General features: G+C 45.3%; 2 protein-coding genes across 4 annotated transcripts in view; one reads left to right on the forward strand and one right to left on the reverse strand.

Moving 5' to 3' along the window:
- The window catches only part of Lin9 (lin-9 DREAM MuvB core complex component), a 52,262-nt gene extending 44,085 nt beyond the window's left edge, over positions 1–8,177 (forward strand). For all 3 annotated transcript variants that reach the window (XM_006974188.4, XM_015992993.3, XM_042258721.2), the window contains 4 exons: positions 709–834; positions 5,767–5,946; positions 6,071–6,168; positions 6,761–8,177. In XM_006974188.4, the coding sequence (XP_006974250.1) occupies positions 709–834; positions 5,767–5,946; positions 6,071–6,168; positions 6,761–6,866 (510 nt within the window). In that variant the 3' untranslated portion in view covers positions 6,867–8,177. The remainder of the gene's footprint in view (positions 1–708; positions 835–5,766; positions 5,947–6,070; positions 6,169–6,760) is intronic.
- A 5,379-nt stretch (positions 8,178–13,556) lies between these two features.
- Positions 13,557–16,230, reverse strand: Mixl1 (Mix paired-like homeobox). The gene is made up of 2 exons (XM_006974187.2): positions 15,838–16,230; positions 13,557–14,082 (listed from the first exon to the last, which is right to left on the reverse strand). The coding sequence occupies exons 1-2, from the start codon at positions 16,228–16,230 to the stop codon at positions 13,777–13,779; spliced, it is 699 nt and encodes a 232-aa protein (XP_006974249.1). The 3' UTR covers positions 13,557–13,776.
- Positions 16,231–18,104: the final 1,874 nt, after the last annotated feature.

The following is an 18,104-nucleotide window of genomic DNA, read 5'->3' on the forward strand; positions in this document are numbered from 1 at the left end:
AATGAATTTACTTCAAAAGTCTCCATAGTCTTCTCTCAACACTGTTTCAAAGTCCAAAGTCTCTTCTGAAACTCAAGACAATCTCTTAATTGTAACCCTTTGTAAAATCAAAAAGCAAATGATGTATTTCCAACTTAGTGTTCCTAAAGGGAAGAACTGGAGTATGATATGGAAATACCGGACCAGAGCAAGACTGGAGCCATGGGCAACACCAAATCCTGGAGCCCCGTCTCTGGTGTCAAAGGGGCGTTTGCTTCTTTAAAGTTCTCTGTATATAAACTCCCCATTAAAAGAAGTAAATGGGCAGGAGAGATGGCTGAGTGGTCAAGAGTGCATACTACTCTTACAGAAGACCCGAGTGCAATTCCTGGCATTCACATTGAGCAGCTTACAACCGCCCACAACTCCAGCACCAGGGGGATCCTATACTTCTGGCCTCTATGGGCAGTGGCATTTACATGTACAAACACACACTCACATAATTTAAAGCAACCAAATAAATATGAAAGAACAGAGTAAATGACAGACATGCATTCCTAAGGACAAGGACAGTTTCCTGATAACACTTAACACCGTTACCACGTAAGAACAGTATCACTGACTACAGGCTAATGTAATGACCTGCTGGGTGTTACATCTCATTTAAATGATTGAAATTGCATTGTTAACAAGACAAAACTGTAATAAGATCTGTTTTTTTCTTCTTAGAAATCATATTCCATGCCCATTGGTATTGAATTTCAACGGAGATATGCAACAATTGTTCTGGAGCTTGAGCAGTTGAACAAGGACCTGAACAAAGTCTTGCATAAAGTTCAGCAGTATTGCTATGAGGTGAGTGGTTTGTATTGCTTTCTTTTTGTGTTTTTGAAACAGGTTCTCACTTTATAGCTATGGCTGTCCTGGAACTCTCTGTAGACCAGGCTGGCCTCAAACACACAGATCCGCCTGGCTCTGCCTCCCAAGCTGGGATTAAAGGCGTGCGCCACCATGCCCACCTGATAAGAATTACTTTCCCTCCACGTTTTATTGTTTGAAGTTTAATGCTTTTCCCTTCACCTCTTACAGGCTCTAAGATAAGCCAGGATCTTTAAAAGGTCTTTTAGATCATTTGTTGGGCCCAGGGACTGATGGGTAGTCAGTTTCAGGCGTCATTCCTCAGGTACTCTCTACCTTGTTTTATCAAACAGGATCTCACTGGGCCCCAGGGCGTGCTAATCAGGCATCTCTCTGCCTCCCCAACACTGGATTACAAGCATACACTGTCACGCCTGCTTTTTACATGGGTCTGAGGATCCAACTCAGGTGTTGTATTTGAGCTGCTAGAACGTCGTGACTGTGCTATCTCCACAGTCCCTTGTTTGTTTTTGAGACAGTATCTTGCTGCCTAGTCTAGGTTAGCCTTGGACTCAGAATTGTTCTGCCTCAGCCTCCTCTAGCCAAGTGCTAGAGTTACAGACAGCACCACCATGCCTGTCAGAACAATTACTCTTAATTCCACTATCCCAGAAACCGCATTTTTGTTTACTATGATTTTTTTTAAATGTGTGGGTATTTGGCCTGTGACTGTGCTTCTGCACCATGTGTGTGCCTGGTGCCATTGGAGGCCAGAGAGGGTGTCAGATCCTCTAGAACTGGAGTTACACACTGTTTTTAGCCACCACAGGATGCTGGGAACTGAAATTGGGTTCTCTGCAAGAGCAACAAGTGCCCTTAACCACTGAACTATCTCCCCAGCCTCCTCCCTTAGGTTTATTTATTTCCTTTATGAGTATTTTGTCTGTGTGTATATATGTGCATCACATGCATGCCCAGTGCCTCCAGAAGTCAGAAGAGGGCTTTGGATTCCCTGGAGCTGGAGTTACAGGTGGTTGTGAGTCACCGTGTGCGTGCTGGGAACCAAACCTGAAAATCTGCAAAAATAATGCTGTATTTGTTTAAAATTTTTTATTATTATTATTTTTATTTCTTGGTTTTTCAAGGCAGGGTCTCTGTGCAGTCTTGACTGTTCTGGAACTCTCCCTTTTTGAAACAGCATGCATCATCTCAGCAGTCGTACCCTGTATTGTTTTGTCTCCTCCTTCTCTCAACTGTCTTAGAACTGTGAATCTTAGATTTCAGGGACACAGGTCACAGGAGTTTGGGGAATTTTTCATTCACATGTAATTATAAATAGTAGGGTAGTTCAATCATCACCTAAAATTTAAAGCTCTTACTCTGAAGTATTAAATTATTGTGATGATTTTAGCATGTTCCTGCCTTTGCATTCTTTGAACCTGTGTTTCTAGTAAAAAGTGATAGGAGATTCTCGTCACCATATTGGTAAGACCCAAAAATCTGCCGTAGATGATGATGTCAAGCTGCTTGAGCTGAACTGAGAGAGTGAGTCGGGGTCACCTCAGCTGTTCTTTTAGCCATGCATTCTCATTCACACCCCCACTTCCTGCCCCCCTTTGTATGTCCAGTCATGGCATAACCAGGGCTTTGCATATTCTAGGTAAGTTCTTTGCCACTCAGCTATATTCCTAGTCCCTTGGTTTTAATAATACCATATTACTCTACAGCCCAGGCTGGACTTGAACTCCCAAACCTCCTACCTCCACTTTCTAAGTGCTAGGATCACAGCTGTATGCCACTGTGCTAGGCTGCATCGTTATTTGTTTCTAATTTCATGATAGCTGTCTGCTACCTGTCTATCAGTGACCTGTTCGAGTAAATAGATTTCCTGCCCTAACTAGCAACTATCCAGAAGTATAGACCACGGGGTTTAAGAGACTTCTTCACAAAATGGCACATAAAGATAGATGGGGCTTACACCTCAGTTTCTGTAATCTCCAAGGGCATTTGCGGTAGGCTTCCTTCCCACTCAAGTGAAATGAGTTGATTTCCACAAAGCTCGTCAAGTAGAGCATTGATTTAAGAAATCATAAACCAGAGCTCTCTGACTTGGCAGTTTTACTCCTTAGTATACACAGACAGTTGAACACGTATTTACCAAAAGGAATATACTAGAATGTTCAATCCTTATTTCCACCCAGAATCAGAAACTGGATGCCAGAATAAATAAATAGATAAAATTTAAAAATCAGAAACTTGGGGCCGCAGTGATGGTTCAGTAGTTACAAGCACTCTCTGCTCTTCTAGAGGACCCAGTTTGTTTCTCCAGAACACACATGTAGGTGCACAACCATCTATAACACCAGTTCCAAGGGACCTGACACTCGGATCTGTATCAGGTACACATGTGATGTACATAAACACATGTAGCCAAAATATGCACATAAATTACAATACTAAATTTTGTTTGTTTGTTTTCTTTTTTGACACAGTTCTCTCTGTGTAGCTTTGGAGCCTGTCCTGGAACTCGCTCTGTAGACCAGGCTGGCCTAGAACTCACAGAGATCCACCTGCCTCTGCCTCCCAAGTGTTGGGACTAAAGGCGTGCGCCACCACTGCCTGGCCATAAAATAATTTAAAAAAAAAGAAGAAGCAGCTGGGTGGTGGTGGTGGAGGAGGAGGAGGAGGAGGTGGAGGTGGAGGTGGTGGTGGTGATGGTGGAGGAGGAGGAGGAGGAGGAGGAGGAGGAGGAGGAGGAGGAGGAGGTGGTGGTGGTGGTGGTGCATCATCTCATAGTAGAGTGCTGCCCGCAATGAGAATTAAAGAATTCAGTTACTGTGCAACTCTTTGAACAATGTCAGATGCAGTAGAATAAAAAAATATATGATTCCATTTTGCAGTATTCAAACACCAGCACAAGCTAGCCTATGAGGCTGGAAGTCGGGCTGGGGCTACCCTCTGCCAGGCAGCCCTGGAAGTTGCTGGTCACCAATCACTCGTTTCTCAGGCATGTTTAACTTGGAAGAACTCAATAATTTTCATATTTTATGATTTGATACTTTTCTGTATTTATATATATTTCAACTACAAATGTTTAAGGCGTTAGAGAATAGGATCATTACAGCAATATTAGTAACTGCACACATTTTAAAAACACTTACATTCCAACTCTTAGGAAGTTGACCAAATAATTTATGGGACCTTTCACACAGAGCTATGTTGCTATGGGACCAAAGAAGAGCTGGCGTGCTCCTGACTCAGTGGTTAAGTACACTTATTGCAGCCGGGCAGTTGCGGTGCACACCTTTAATCCCAGCACTCCGGAGGCAGAGGCAGGTGCATCTTTGTGAGTTCGAGGCCAGCCTGGTCTACAAAACGAGTTCCAAGATAGCCAGAGCTAAAACAGTGAAACCGCCGGGCGGTGGTGGCGCACGCCTTTAATCCCAGCACTCGGGAGGCAGAGGCAGGCGGATCTCTGTGAGTTCGAGGCCAGCCTGGGCTACCAAGTGAGTTCCAGGAAAGGCGCAAAGCTACACAGAGAAACCCTGTCTCAAAAAACCAAAAAAAAAAAAAAAAAAAAAAAAAAAAAAAAAAAAAGTTGGCTAAAACAGTGAAACCCTGTCTCAAAAATAAATAAATAAATAAATAAATAAATAAATAAATAAATGTAGAGAATGATCAAGAAAAGACACATGGGGCTGGAGATATGGCTTGGTGGTTAAAAGCACTTACTGCTCTTGGAGAGGACCTGGGTTCAGTGCTCAGCACCCAGCTCAGCAGCTCACAACTCCCTGTTACTCCAGGTGCAGGGAAGCTGATGCCTCTGGTCTCTTTGGGCCCCTGTATGCACATGATGCATAAAACACACACACACACACATACTCATATAGTAATGATAACAATAAATTTAAAAGTATGGGGCTGGAGAGATGGCTCAGCAGTTAAGTACACTGACTGCTCTTCCAGAGAACCTGGGTTCAGTTCCTAACACCCACATGGCAGCTCACAACTGTCTGTAACTTCAGAGTCCAACATCCTCACACAGACATAACATGCAGGCAAAATACCAATGCATGTAAAAATAAATAAATTATTAAAAATAAAGAAATAAACATCAGGCAATGGTGGTATACATCTTTAATCCTAGCACTTAGTACACAGAGGCAGGCGGGTCTCGGTGAGTTTGGGGCCAGCCTGGTCTACAGAGTTCCAGGACAGCCAGGGCTACACAGAGAAACCCTGTCTCCAAAAAAAAAAAATAGGACTGGAGAGATGGCTCAGAGGTTAAGAGCACCGACTTCCAGAGGACCCGGGTTCAATTCCCAGCACCCACATGGCAGCTCACAACTGTCTATAATGCCAGTTTCAGAGGTCTCAACACCCATGTCAAAAACACCAATGCACATTAAAATAAAAATAAATAAAAAAAAAAACAAAATAAATACATAAACAAACATAACATTTGACAACAGCCATAGTAATGATTGACACAAACAAGGCTCATCATTAGATGCTCAAACTGGTAAAGTATGATGCCATATAGGAGCTTTATGTAGCCTCAAAGTCTTCATGAATATTAATTACAAAGGGGAAATCTTTACTATGTGGAGTTCTGGCAGATACTTCACTACTTAACAGCAGAGAACTACATCTCACTAGTAATGAAACAGATGCACACTGGGTGCCTTCCAGTAATGATGCAGAGGAGGACTCTGCATCACACTGTGCTACTCCAGCTAGAAACGTCCAAGTCCAGTCTAAGGACAGCTCACACAGCTGTGTGGGCAGGGTTACCCAGCTCCCAGGTGGTAGGAGGAGAGAACTGAGTCCCCAGTGGTCCTTTGGCCTCCATGTGTGTGCCATGCTACATCTGGGTCCCCACATGCAGTCTTGTCAGAGTGTGTCTCATGTTGACTCCTTCATGTGCAGCTTGCACCAGACCAGGGACTCCAGCCTGCTGATCAGCCAACAGACTTGAGACGCAGGTGTGAGGAAGAAGCCCAGGACATTGTTCGGCAAGCCAACTCCTCCTCAGGACAGCCCTGCGTTGAAAACGAAAACCTGACAGACTTAATCGCCAGGCTTACAGCTATTTTATTACAAATTAAGGTAAATTTCAGAGAAAATAGGTTTATGTTTTTTTATACTAAGCAAACTATATTAATTTGTTCCTATTTATGTCTATATTTAAGGTAAAATTTAATTAAATTTTGAAACATTTTTTTCCCTGTAGTGTCTAGCAGAGGGAGGAGACCTGAATTCCTTTGAATTCAAATCACTCACAGACTCATTAAATGACATCAAGAATACAATAGATGCTTCTAATATCAGGTAATTGCTCAGGCATACAATAATCATTATATGTTACATTCATAGTGATTTCTTAGTAGAAGTTTTAAGAATTTTGCATATTTGTGTATACTTTAAATATATTTAAAAGAGTTTTTCACTTAGGATCATTCTGTTGACAGAACAGACATTTCACACAGTGTTTGGTTTTTGGTTTGTTGTAGAGCTTCCCAGTGTCTCCTCACTGCAGTGTCCTCACCCTTTGCTCCTAAGTGTGCTTTCCCATAATCACTGACACAGATCTGTGCCTTCCCTGAAGGCATCTTCTTAGCTGTTTTCTAAGAATGAGCTGTTTACTAACTAAAATTAAGCCTCCCTTAGAAGAAAAAAAACTTTCCTTGAGGTCATGAGATATCTCAGCAGGTCAGGGTACTTGCCTTGCTCGCCTGGCCACCTAAGTTCAATCTCCAGAACCCACATAAAGGTGGATGAAGAAAACCAGTTTAACAGAGTTGTCTGCTGATCTCGGCATGTGTACTGGCGCTTGCATGCACACACGCAATAATAATAATACATTTAATTTTTTTGTTTTTCTTAATTTTGTGATAGTTAACCTTATTTCTTCTTTCTTTAGTTGTTTTCAGAACAATGTAGAAATCCATGTTGCACATATCCAGAGTGGCCTGAGCCAGATGGGAAACTTACATGCCTTTGCAGCCAACAACACCAACAGAGACTGAGCACAGGAAACCTGGTACCCAACTGCACAAGACCTTGGTCTCAGGAGTCCTTTTCCTCAACCTATCTGCTGGGAAACAAGGGAACTGTACATCTCCAGATACAGCTTTCAATACAGTGTACTGCTTCTTCAGCCAGCATTGTGCTGACCAGCATTTATTTATTGTTCTTTTAGTATCCAGATGCAGTAGTGTTGCTTATATTTCATGTTTCTCAGCAAATATTTTTAACCTGGAACTATCTGAACATACTATTTCATGGAGGAGCGTGCTCACTGTTTTTTATACATGCATGAATTCTGCTCAGCACATGCAAACAACTCCTGTGACAGAGAAGGCAAAGAAGCATGGTCTTTTCCGTGCATGATGGAATCCGTCTGAAAATCACCAGTCCAGTGGATTTAGTTGATCCTTATATCTCAGGCTTCAGAATATACATCGTGAGTGTGGGAAGTCGTCCTAGTCTTAAGGAAGCCACTGGAATATGGATGGGAAACACAGACTTAAGTATATGTTCCATATACTGACAGTATGACATGGTTCTATAGATCAGTTTATAATAATAAATATTTTAATTTATCATAATTTATAAAAACTTCGTTGTTTATCAGTAGAAGAAAATGAAGGAGCAGGAAGAACTGTATTGTGGAATGCTGGATTTCAGCGAGTGGACTTGGCAAGCCTTTCCATGATTCAGGGCAAAAAGTGCTATTGTTAGATTTATTTTAAAAAAAAGACTGATAATACACTATTTTCATATTTTTTGTTTATTTGCACAACTTTAAACCAGATAACTGGTTAAAATCCAACAGTACACAATTTCTAAAATAAAAAGATTTTATAAGGAAAGCATATCACCGGTGTGGATTACAGACGGAGGTGTGTTTTAGGTTTTTCTTGTTTGGTTTTGTTTTTCTTTCTTTCTTTTTTTTTTTTTTTTAAGAAAAACCCTGCCTAAAATAATCTTGTAAAAAGTATGTATTTTAAAAATTTTGTTTTAATATAGAATATTATAAAGCCAAAATATAATTGTTTTCAGATTTGGAGTTTATAACTATAGAAGTGATTCTGATTCTTTGACGTCTCATAAAATGAGACCTTTTGTATATTAATGTATAATAAAACTGAAAAAGATTATTTTCCATTTGAAATGTTTGTATAGTTTAAAAGCGCTTCCGTGTTCTTGTTGGTATCGGGCCACTGCGGATCTGTAGTCCAGAGTTTATATTTAGCTAAGCTGTTATGTTAATTAAATGCATAAATCTTTTATTCTTAATATTTGTAATTCTAAATAAATCAATCTATGAAATTTAATATCTGCATCCTCATTTTATTAATACAAGTTGATAGTTGATTTTATTTAAAATGCTTCAGAGGGCTGGTGAGATAGCTCAGCAGGGGAGAACGCTTGGTGCCAGCGTGTCGAGCTGAGGTTCACCCCAGACCCACGTGGTGCAGGAAGAACTGACTTCTGGCGGTTGTCCTCCGACTGGAGCACACACAAATAAATAAAAGGTTTTTGTTTGTTTGTATATCCAGGTATGGTGCACTCTGTTAATCCGAGCACTTTGGGCCCAGCAGATTTCTGTGAGTTCAAGGCCACCCTGTTCTATAGAGAGAGAAACCGTCTCAAAATACAATTTTTTAAAAAATGTTTTCAAGAATTACAGTTTCTACTATGTTTTTAGGAGATACATTACAGAACAGTTACCAGGCCTTTTATGTTGTTGTTATTTTAAGACAAATTCTTGCTATGTTGCTCAAGCACACTTTGCAGCTGGGACTTCAGACACACACCACCATGCCCAGCTCTAATCATCGTGAAAAGATCACCACCCAGTATTGTTCTAGGGAGAGGCAGGGGGTTTGTTTTGGTTTTGATCTGTTAGTAAATCACTGTGGAAACACTAAGCAAGTAAATTATTCCTCCTAGTGTGGACCTAGCAGAAGGCTGAATTGAGTGTATTCTGCCTAGAAGCAGGTAAATGTTTTCAAATTGTTTCTTTTATTGCTTAAAGTTCACTTGTCCCACTCAGACCTCATTTGATAGCACTGTATGTCCTTCAGTGCTGGGGCGTTGACAGCAGAGCCTGTGTGGAGAATATAGCTGAGTTCATTTTGTCCAACTTCTGTGGTGGTATTGTGTTCCCCAAAATATTGTGTACCTTAATAAACTTATCTGGGGTCAGAGAACAGAAAAGCCACTAGTTAGGCAGTGATAGCACATGCCTTTAATCCTAGCATTCCAGAGGCAGAGATCCATCTGGGATCTCTGAGTTCGAGGCCACATTGGAAACAGCCAGGCATGGTGACTCACGCCTTTAATCCCAGAAAGCGAGCCTTTAATCCTAGGGAGTGATGGTAGAAAGCAGAAAGTTATATAAAGCGTGAGGACCATTTAGCTGGTTAAGCTTTCAGGCTTTTAAGCAGCAGTTCAGCTGAGAGCCATTGGGATGAGGACACAGAAGCTTCCAGTTTGAGGAAACAGGATCAGCTGAGGAATTGGCAAGGTGAGATAGCTGTGGCTTGTTCTGTCTCTCTGATCTACCAGCATTGACCCCAATAACTGGCCTCGGGTTTGATTTCATTAATAAGAACTTTTAAGATTCCTGCTACAAACTCCAGTAGTGGCTTTGAGTCAGCTGCACCTTGAATGATACTGTCCCTGCTGACACGTGTTTGCAGCTCGACAGAATGCTCCCAGGGCCAGAGGAATTCCTCAACAATAGCTCTGAAAGTCAAACTCACCAGTCACTGAGGATGTAAAACCAGATATGCCTATTAAGTTTTCTTTATTGAGCTGGCCTGGTGAGGGTCGACCCATAATCCCAGCTGCTTGGGAGGCTAAGGCAGAAGGATCACAAGTTCATGGCCAGCCTGGGCTACAGAGTGAATTCAAGACCAGCCTGTGAACTTGGTGAGACCCTGTCTCTAAGAGTTTAAAAAGGGGCCTAGGGATCGCTTGGAGACAGCCCAGCATGTATGAGGCCCGAGGCTCAGACACAGAGTGCTTGCCTGGCATTTATGAGGCCCACGGTACCAGCACCACACATGAAACAAGTGTCTTCCTCCCTAGCTCTCATGTAGCCAGGCTGGCCCCGAAAATGGTCTTGAACTTTTGAGCCTCCTGCTTCCACACCCCAAGTGCTGGGGTACAGACATGGCTCCCACACCGCTTTCCGTTCTCCGAATTCACCACTGCTCCTCCGCTGGCACTGTCTACAGCCGGCACATCACAGCCACCGCTCCACTTGGCTCTCGGCACCTACTCAGCGTCCCCAAATCCAGAAGTCTGGGAAGACCTGCAAAGCGGTGCCCAGTCCACTCCACTGCTTCTCCATCTGGCCCCTTAGACCACTGCTGGGGCCTGTGGTCCCCATCTTTGTAACTTCCAACCGGTCCTGACTGATCCCACTGCAGCAGCGCTTTCCCGAGGGGCAGCTCCGTGGCCACAACACATCAACACGTCCAGAGGTGCTTCCGACAACCTCCCTCTCCTATCGTGGGCTGTAGTTCTGATTTTATATCTCACGGCAGATATCTAGATACAGATACGGATATTTGCCTCTGCCCCATAGAGGGAGCACTGTTTTGGGCCTTGCTGTCTATTTGATTTCTAAGTCCTTAGGAAACCATGAGTTCTTGCCTGCTCACAGGCACTAAATAGTATTTGTGATGAATTAGTCAGTGAGTGTCTTGTCACTGGGATGAACATATGTTTTTCCATGATAGCTTTGAAAGATAATAGCTTGCATGTGGAAATCCTCCTGAGTAGGGGCCTTCTTTTTTTTTTTTTTTTTTTTTTTTTTTTTTGGTTTTTTGAGACAGGGTTTCTCTGTGTAGCTTTGCGCCTTTCCTGGAACTCGCTTTGGAGACCAGGCTGGCCTTGAACTCACAGAGATCCGCCTGCCTCTGCCTCCCAAGTGCTGGGATTAAAGGCATGCGCCACCACCGCCCGGCTTAAGGGGCCTTCTTTTAAATGGGTTCCATTTCTCAGTCCTAACTAAAAGGGTCTGTGTGACAGGAGATGTGAAGGTTAACTAAGTGGACTGAAGTCATCCTACCTTTGAGTCATGGTCATTACTGTGTCTGTGAACCATTGAACCATGAACCATTGACCATGAACCATGACCGTGAACCATTCTTACATTTCCTTTTTTTTATATGTATGGGTGTTCTGCCTGTGTGTGTTCATATGTGTACCATCTATCTGGGTGCCTGGTGCCCAGGGAGGCCAGAAGAGGACATCAGATCTGGAACTGGAATTGAGGACAGTTAGCCACCACGAGTGTGCTGGGAACCAAACCTGGGTCCTCTGCAATAGCAACAAGTGTTCTTAACTGCTGAGCCATCTCTCTAGCCCCCAATTACATGATTTTTTTTGTGACAGTGATTCTGAACGTACCATTAGCTTTAAGGTGTTCTGAGAGCTTTTCTGTCTTGTCATTGATTTGTGGCCTCTTAATCGGCCTAAACTGTCATCTAAATTGTCACCAGTTTTAAGTGTGGGGCTCTGATGGGGAGACCTCAAACTATCAGTATTTAAACAGATCTTAAGTTAACTTAGTCATTTACATATACTAGGAATGCAAACATAGAAAGAAATCTGAAGCCAGAATATTCATGAGTGTTACCTACTTTGAACAAGCAAAGGTAAGTGTGGTGGTCTGGATGAGAATGGCCGCCATAGCTCATCTCTTTGGATACTTGGTTGGTGGAGCTGTTTGGGAAGGATTAGGAGGTGTGGTCTTGTGGAGGAGGTGTGTTACTGGCTTTGAGGCCATTCCCCCCACCCCACTCAACCTCCTTCCTTTCAGATGTGAGCACTTCCAGCCATCATGCCTCCCCTTCTCCATCATGGCCAAAAACCTCTGAAACGGAAAGCCCAGCTGAACACTTGGTTTCATTAAGTTGCCCTGCTTGTGGTATTTTATCATAGCAATAGAAAAGTAGCTAATACTATAAGCTTTTTAAAAATGTTTCTTACAGGGACTGGAGAGATGGTTTAGCGGTTAAGAGCACTGACTGCTCTTCCAGAGGACCCGGGTTCAATCCCCAGCACCCACATGGCAGCTCACAACTGTCTGTAACTCCAGTTCCAGGGGATCTGATATCCTCACAGAGACATACACACAGGCAAAACACCAATGCACATAAAATAAGAATACATCAATTACTTAAAAAGAAAAAAATGTTTCTTACATTTATTGATTGATTTGGTATATGTGCGTGGGGGGAACACACCACAGCACTCACATGGAAATCAGAAGCCAACTTGAAATCACTTCCCTCCATCCACCATGGGGATCCTGGGGATCAAACTCAGGCTTGGTGGCGAACATGTTTACCCCCAATGAGCCATCTCAACAGCCCAGCAAATAAGCTAACTCAAGTTCTCAATGCACGGTATTTGCAGAAACCTCCCTTCGAAACGTTTTCACAGCCATTCAGTACATGCTCAGCAACTGTATGCTGATTAAGAGCCACCTAAAACCAGGATTGATTTTGGTGGGATTTGCATGAGGGCCCCAGTGGGAAACATTTAGTAATCCAATAATGTTGCACAGAAAACACAGTAACAAGTGCTAAGAAAAATGGCCATCAAAGTACTGGGTCCAAAAATTAAGGTTAGTTAGAAAAAGTTAGGTGTGGGTATCTGAGATGCTTTGAAAAAGGAACTTTTTCACTGAGTCCCAACCAGGAAGGAATGAGTGAGAAAGAGAAGCACATTGTGGATCATGATCTTAAGGTTTTCATAAGCTAAAGATGATGTCATTTATTGGGAGCATGCTTGAAAGGATTTTATAATTTGATAACTGGAGCTTAACCTCAGTTAACCACAGATTTCCAAAGGGAGTAACTTGTCTTTTGAGTAAGTGGGGAAAGAGGCATGGGGCTCCTGAAAGAACTTGAATGTAGTGTCTTTACTGACTGAGTGTAAAGATAACAGGCCAGACATAAAACCAGTCAGGTGAGGGGCAGGGGAGAGGTGGCTAGGACACATGGTTCCAGTTAGGAAAAAGAAGCTGAAGAAATCTATGATAATGACTATAATTAATAACAACATATCATATACTTGAAAATTACTAAAATAACAGAGTCTGAGTGTCATCACAGAAAAAAGAGACAACTATGTGAGGTCATACATGTGTTAAACAGCTTGATCTGGATATATCATATGATTTTAAACAAAAATAGTAACATCCAGTCATGGTGGCACATATTAGTAATCCCTGCACCCAGAAGATAAAGGTCGGACGACAGGAGTTCAAAGCCATCCTTAGCTACATCGCAAGGGCAAGAACAAAGCAAAAAAGACTCAGTAAAAAGAGTAACAAGCCGGGCGGTGGTGGCACACGCCTTTAATCCCAGCACTCGGGAGGCAGAGGCAGGCGGATCTCTGAGTTCGAGGCCAGCCTGGCCTATAGAGCAAGATTCAGGAAAAGGCACCAAAACTACACAGAGAAACCCTGTCTTGAAACCTCCCCCCCAAAAAAATCTTGGTGATAAGGTTAGAGTTGAGGATGTGGGTTACAGCAAGTGACTAGATTGTAGGTCCTGGAGGCACCATGAGAAGACAGCAGCTGCCAAGAAAAGGGGGAAACTGAGTCAAGCTGAAGGTTTCTTAGGAAGAAAACAAATTCTCAACAATCAGTCTGAAAAATAATAATAGTCCAAGGGGTATGGACCAGATGGAATGTGCAGACTCGGAGAGTCCCGGGAACTCCTGGGTGGATGGATAGCTACAGAAAACGCCTCAGGTAAAGGCTCAGTGGCGAAGAAGAGAAACCTTCACGTGAGAAATGATCCAGGACCACCATCCCACAACAAGGCCACGGACAGTCAGGAGTCAGGGTAGTGTTCTGGTTCGCATCTCCCAGACCCCTCTGCATCCTGAACACTCCCAGAATCCTCAAAAACTACCTAGGGCAGAAAAGATGTACTCCTCCCATGAGTCCAACTTTGAGCCGGCATCTTCGGAGAGAGGTGAATAGGTTTCAAAATTCTGACCTTGAGGACCAGATGCACAGATGCCTCCGCCAGCCCTGCTGGGATCAGGAGGGCAGTTCACACCTGCCTCCAGAGGCAGGTCGGGCTTCAAACATCTCGCTTCAGTCCCAGGAGCAGAGCGATGGAGGAAAACTTCCCGCCTTGATAAGGGCTGAAATGACTTCCCACTCTGGCGCCTGGACTTGGCCCTTCTGTTCTGGAACCACACCTGGGAGACAGGAGGAAAGCATTACTCAGCTGCTTTGAGTTTTTGCTGTTGGTTTTTTGGGGAGTTTTACTTAGGTTGTAGCTAAGGATGACCCTGACCTTGAACTTCTGATTCTCCTTCCTCCACTTAACCAGAGCTGGGGTTACAGGCATGCACCATCATCTGGTTTATGTGGTGCTGAGATCGTACCATTCATGCTAGGCAAGTGAGCTGTATTCCCTGGAATTTTTGCGCTATCGCTTCGTTCACAGCTAACAATATAAATTAGTTATTATCAGCCATGGCTCTCTGCTTAGAGCCTGTGGTTTACGGAAAGCACTTGAGCTGGTGATTTGATGGTCAGAGAGCCAGACCTTCTCGGCCATTCTCAGATGCAAAAGCTGGAATGGTGCCTGGTTCTGTCCACACTTGCTATATTTGGTTTGTCCGTTTTTCATTTTACACATTAAAAAACAAACAAACAAACAAAAAACCAGGGTCTTATGGAGCCCAGGCTAGCCTCAAACTGGATATACAGGCAAGGATAACATTTAGTCCCTTGATCCTTCTGCCTCTAGCTCCTAACTGCTGCTTGGGATTTCAGGCATGTGCTACCACACTTAGCTTCTGTCTACACTTTATATGGGACATTTGTAATGAGAAAAGAGGTCACAGAAGTGAAGGCACCCGAAGCCCTTAGGTAACAAAGAAACAAGCGTCTCTGCTTTGGTGACAGACATTCGAATTATGTAGAGTCCAGTTTTGAATGTCTGGACTCCCTTATCAAAGCAAGTAGGTATTTTTCCTTAGTGAACCTCATTTCTGTGTGTAAATTTCTTCACTATTTCTCTGTGAATACTGAAGGTGTCCTGCTTAGGAAGCCTCTGGTGACAGACACAGCTGGAGATGGGTGGTGGTGGCCGCAGGGCGGCTGCGGCTGCAGCGGCGCACACCTTTAACCCCAGGACTCATGGGAAGCAGAGGCGGATGGATCTCTGAGAGACAGTTGAATAACCACAGTACTGAGAAAAAAAGGGGGGGGGGGGAGTCCACACTCTCCTGGGATTAAACGAGGCCTCCTACATAAAACTGCACTTGGGCACAGACTAATAATAGGAAGGCAAGCTTCTAATCTGGTGTGAAGAGGACACACCTGTAATCCAAGCACCCAAGAAGCTGAGACAGGAGGATTGTAAATTCAAGTCCAGCCTACCCAGCGAGACCCTGTCTCAAATACACACACACACACACACACACACACACACACACACACACACACGCACGCACGCACGCACACGGGGAGGGGGTGGCAGCTTCTCCCAGCAACTCCAGGATTCTGATCTAAATGACTTCGGACAATAAATTCACTTTGTATTCGATTTTTCAAAGTTACAAGAAGTCCCTTGCTTGTCATAAAGGTATCTGGTGATCCAACCCTGCTCTACGACTTGAAATCAAAGCCAGAGGAAGGCTCATGAGACAGCACCCCGTCCTTTACTTACTGGACACTGGAAAAATGCCCGACTACTTCCCATCGCCTTCCTGCGGGAACCTTTCCAGGGGGGTCAGCAAGCCTCCTAGCACGGTAACAGGCCGTTACCGACATCCCTAATTAGTAGTCTAGAATCATGACGCTCAAAGAGAGTAACTTATCCACCACCACCACCACCACCAAAAAAAAAAAAAAAAAAAAAAAAATTGACCCAACAAGCCGGTGACTCCCCAGGATCTCCACTCTAGCACGCACTTGCAAATGCGACTCACCAAACGACTCACCTGGATCCTGGACTCGGGGAGCAGCGTGAGCGCCGCCAGGCGCTCCCGCAAGTGGATGTCGGGGTACATGGTCTGGCGGAAGACGAGCTCCAGCAGCTGCAGCTGCTCCGAGCTGAACGACGTGCGCTTGCGGCGCTGCGGCGCCGACGGGGCGGCCGCGCCTTTAGGGGGCCCGGGCGGATCCAGGCCAGCCGGGGTCTGAGCTGCGGGTCCAGGACTTGGGCTTGGGAAGCACGGCGTGGCCGCTGGGGCGCGGGGGTCCGGGGGCGCAGAGGGCAGCCCGGCGGCGGGGCGCGCGGCCGGGAGCAGCGGCCCTCCGGGGTGCGCGGCCGGGAAGGTGGGGAAAGCAGCGCCCTCCGCGAACTGGAGCTGCTGGGACCCTGCTGCGGCCATGGCTCCCGGACACCGCCCGCGACCCCCGCGCGCCTGCAGTTATAGCCGCCTGGGGCTGGGGAGGGGGCGGCGGCGCCATCAAAGGCATGGGCCACGTCTCCTTGGGGTGCGAGCCCGCCCCAGCCCTGCCAGACGCCGCGGGAATAATCGCTTCCGCTGACCTGGGGACGGAGGGAGGGAGGCGCGAACTTGAGCCGGACCGCTCCGTCCCTTCCCCGCCCATCCGCCGGCCAGCCCGACCACCAATCCACATACCTAGAACCGATCTGCTCCAGAGGGGCCCCCCCAAGTGCGGGCCAGACTTGAGCAGAGCACCCTCTTCTGGGTCGGAAGGCCCCTCAAGAGCGCCCGGATCTCTCCAGGGGCCGGCTTCTCAGGTCCCCGCACTGAGCCTGGTCTGCTGTCCGCCTGTCACCATCAAAGGCGCTGTTTACCACCCCCGCTATGTGCTAGACCTTACTCCAGGTTGGTCAAACAGCCCAGCCCTGCCCTCCTCCAAACCACCCTGACACATCCTGAATCCGAGGGGGGTGAAGATAAAGGGACCTCAAAGGGGACAGGCACACATCCTGAGCAGGGATGATGCTCCTGCCTGGAATATCTGTGACATGTCAAAAGGATGCTGGAGGCCGCGCGGTGGAAAGTTGTACCGGGTCAGCGCTCCTAGAGTCCCATCCGTGCTCAGAAGCCGAGGAAATCAAACCACGTCTTGAAGTTTCTGCTCCCTCTGATGCCAACACGATTTCTTTGGTCCCCTGTTCATTTGAGGTTCCCATTTTGTTTTATGCTGATTTGTAGCTGAATTGTGACTTTTGTATCTGTTTTCCCTCATGTATACATGCATTCATTTATTCATATAAGTCCCCCCCCTCCGACCCCCACCCTCTGGTCCTAGGGATAGAACCTAGAACCTGGAATACCCTACACAAGTCCTCCACTGAGCTATATCCTCTGACTTCTTTTGGCTTTTGTTTTGCTGTGTGTGTGTGTGTGTGTGTGTCTGTCTGTCTGTCTGTCTGTCTGTCTCTGTGTGTGTGTGTGTATCTGTCTCTGTCTTTCTGTGTGTGTGTATCTGTCTCTGTCTCTGTGTGTGTGTGTATCTGTCTCTGTGTGTGTGTGTCTCTGTGTGTGTGTGTGTGTGTGTATCTGTTTCTCTTTCTGTGTGTATGTGTGTGTGTGTGTAAGTATCTGTCTCTGTCTGTGTGTGTCTATGTGTGTGTGTGAAATGTTGCTAGGCAGTGCTCTCCCACCCTGAACATCTACCACATACAACACTCTGCAAAATCTTCGCCAGACCCTCAGTGAACATATATTGAACCAAAAACCAAGTTGCTTAGTAGAGAAATCAGAGACCTGTATGCTATCACAGAAGGGCACACAGAGGCACCCGAGCGCTGCGTCTACATTCTCACAGGGCTCTCTGCTGAGGGAGGAGCGTTCCACAGCCCACCCAGCTCAGGACTGTTCCTGCTGTTTCCACAATGCTAACAGGAGGTCGTGAGCGTACATCAGGTTGGCTTACATGCGTGTGGTTCCCCGAGGAGGCCAAAAGAGGACGATGGGTCCACTGTAACTGGATGTGACCTGCCTGACATGGTGCTGAGAACTGAACCCCTGTCTTCTGGAAGAGCAGCAAGTGGGATATCTTCACAATGGGTGATCTGGGAGCTGCTGAAAGTTCTAGGCTTCAGTTGTCTAGCAGTCGGAAAGTCTCCTGGCCTCCTGCATTTCATAGATTCTGAGAACCCATCTCGTCCAGTGGCTCTCAATCTTCTTTTTTTAATGGTTTTTTTGAGACAGGGTTTCTCTGGGTAGCCTTGGCTGTCCTGGAATGCACTCAGAGATCTGTCTGCCTCTCCCTCCTGGGTGCTGAG

Source organism: Peromyscus maniculatus, chromosome 11, assembly GCF_049852395.1.
Source record: "Peromyscus maniculatus bairdii isolate BWxNUB_F1_BW_parent chromosome 11, HU_Pman_BW_mat_3.1, whole genome shotgun sequence".
NCBI classification, from domain to species: Eukaryota; Metazoa; Chordata; class Mammalia; order Rodentia; family Cricetidae; genus Peromyscus; species Peromyscus maniculatus.

Bases quoted from the DNA above. Each gene is read 5' to 3' on its own strand.
- Mixl1 (XM_006974187.2), bottom strand. From the start codon at position 16,230: ATGGCCGCAGCAGGGTCCCAGCAGCTCCAGTTCGCGGAGGGCGCTGCT. The intron at 14,083-15,837 runs GTGAGTCGTTTG...CCTGTCTCCCAG, and splicing joins TCCCCGAGTCCAGGATCCAG to GTGTGGTTCCAGAACAGAAG.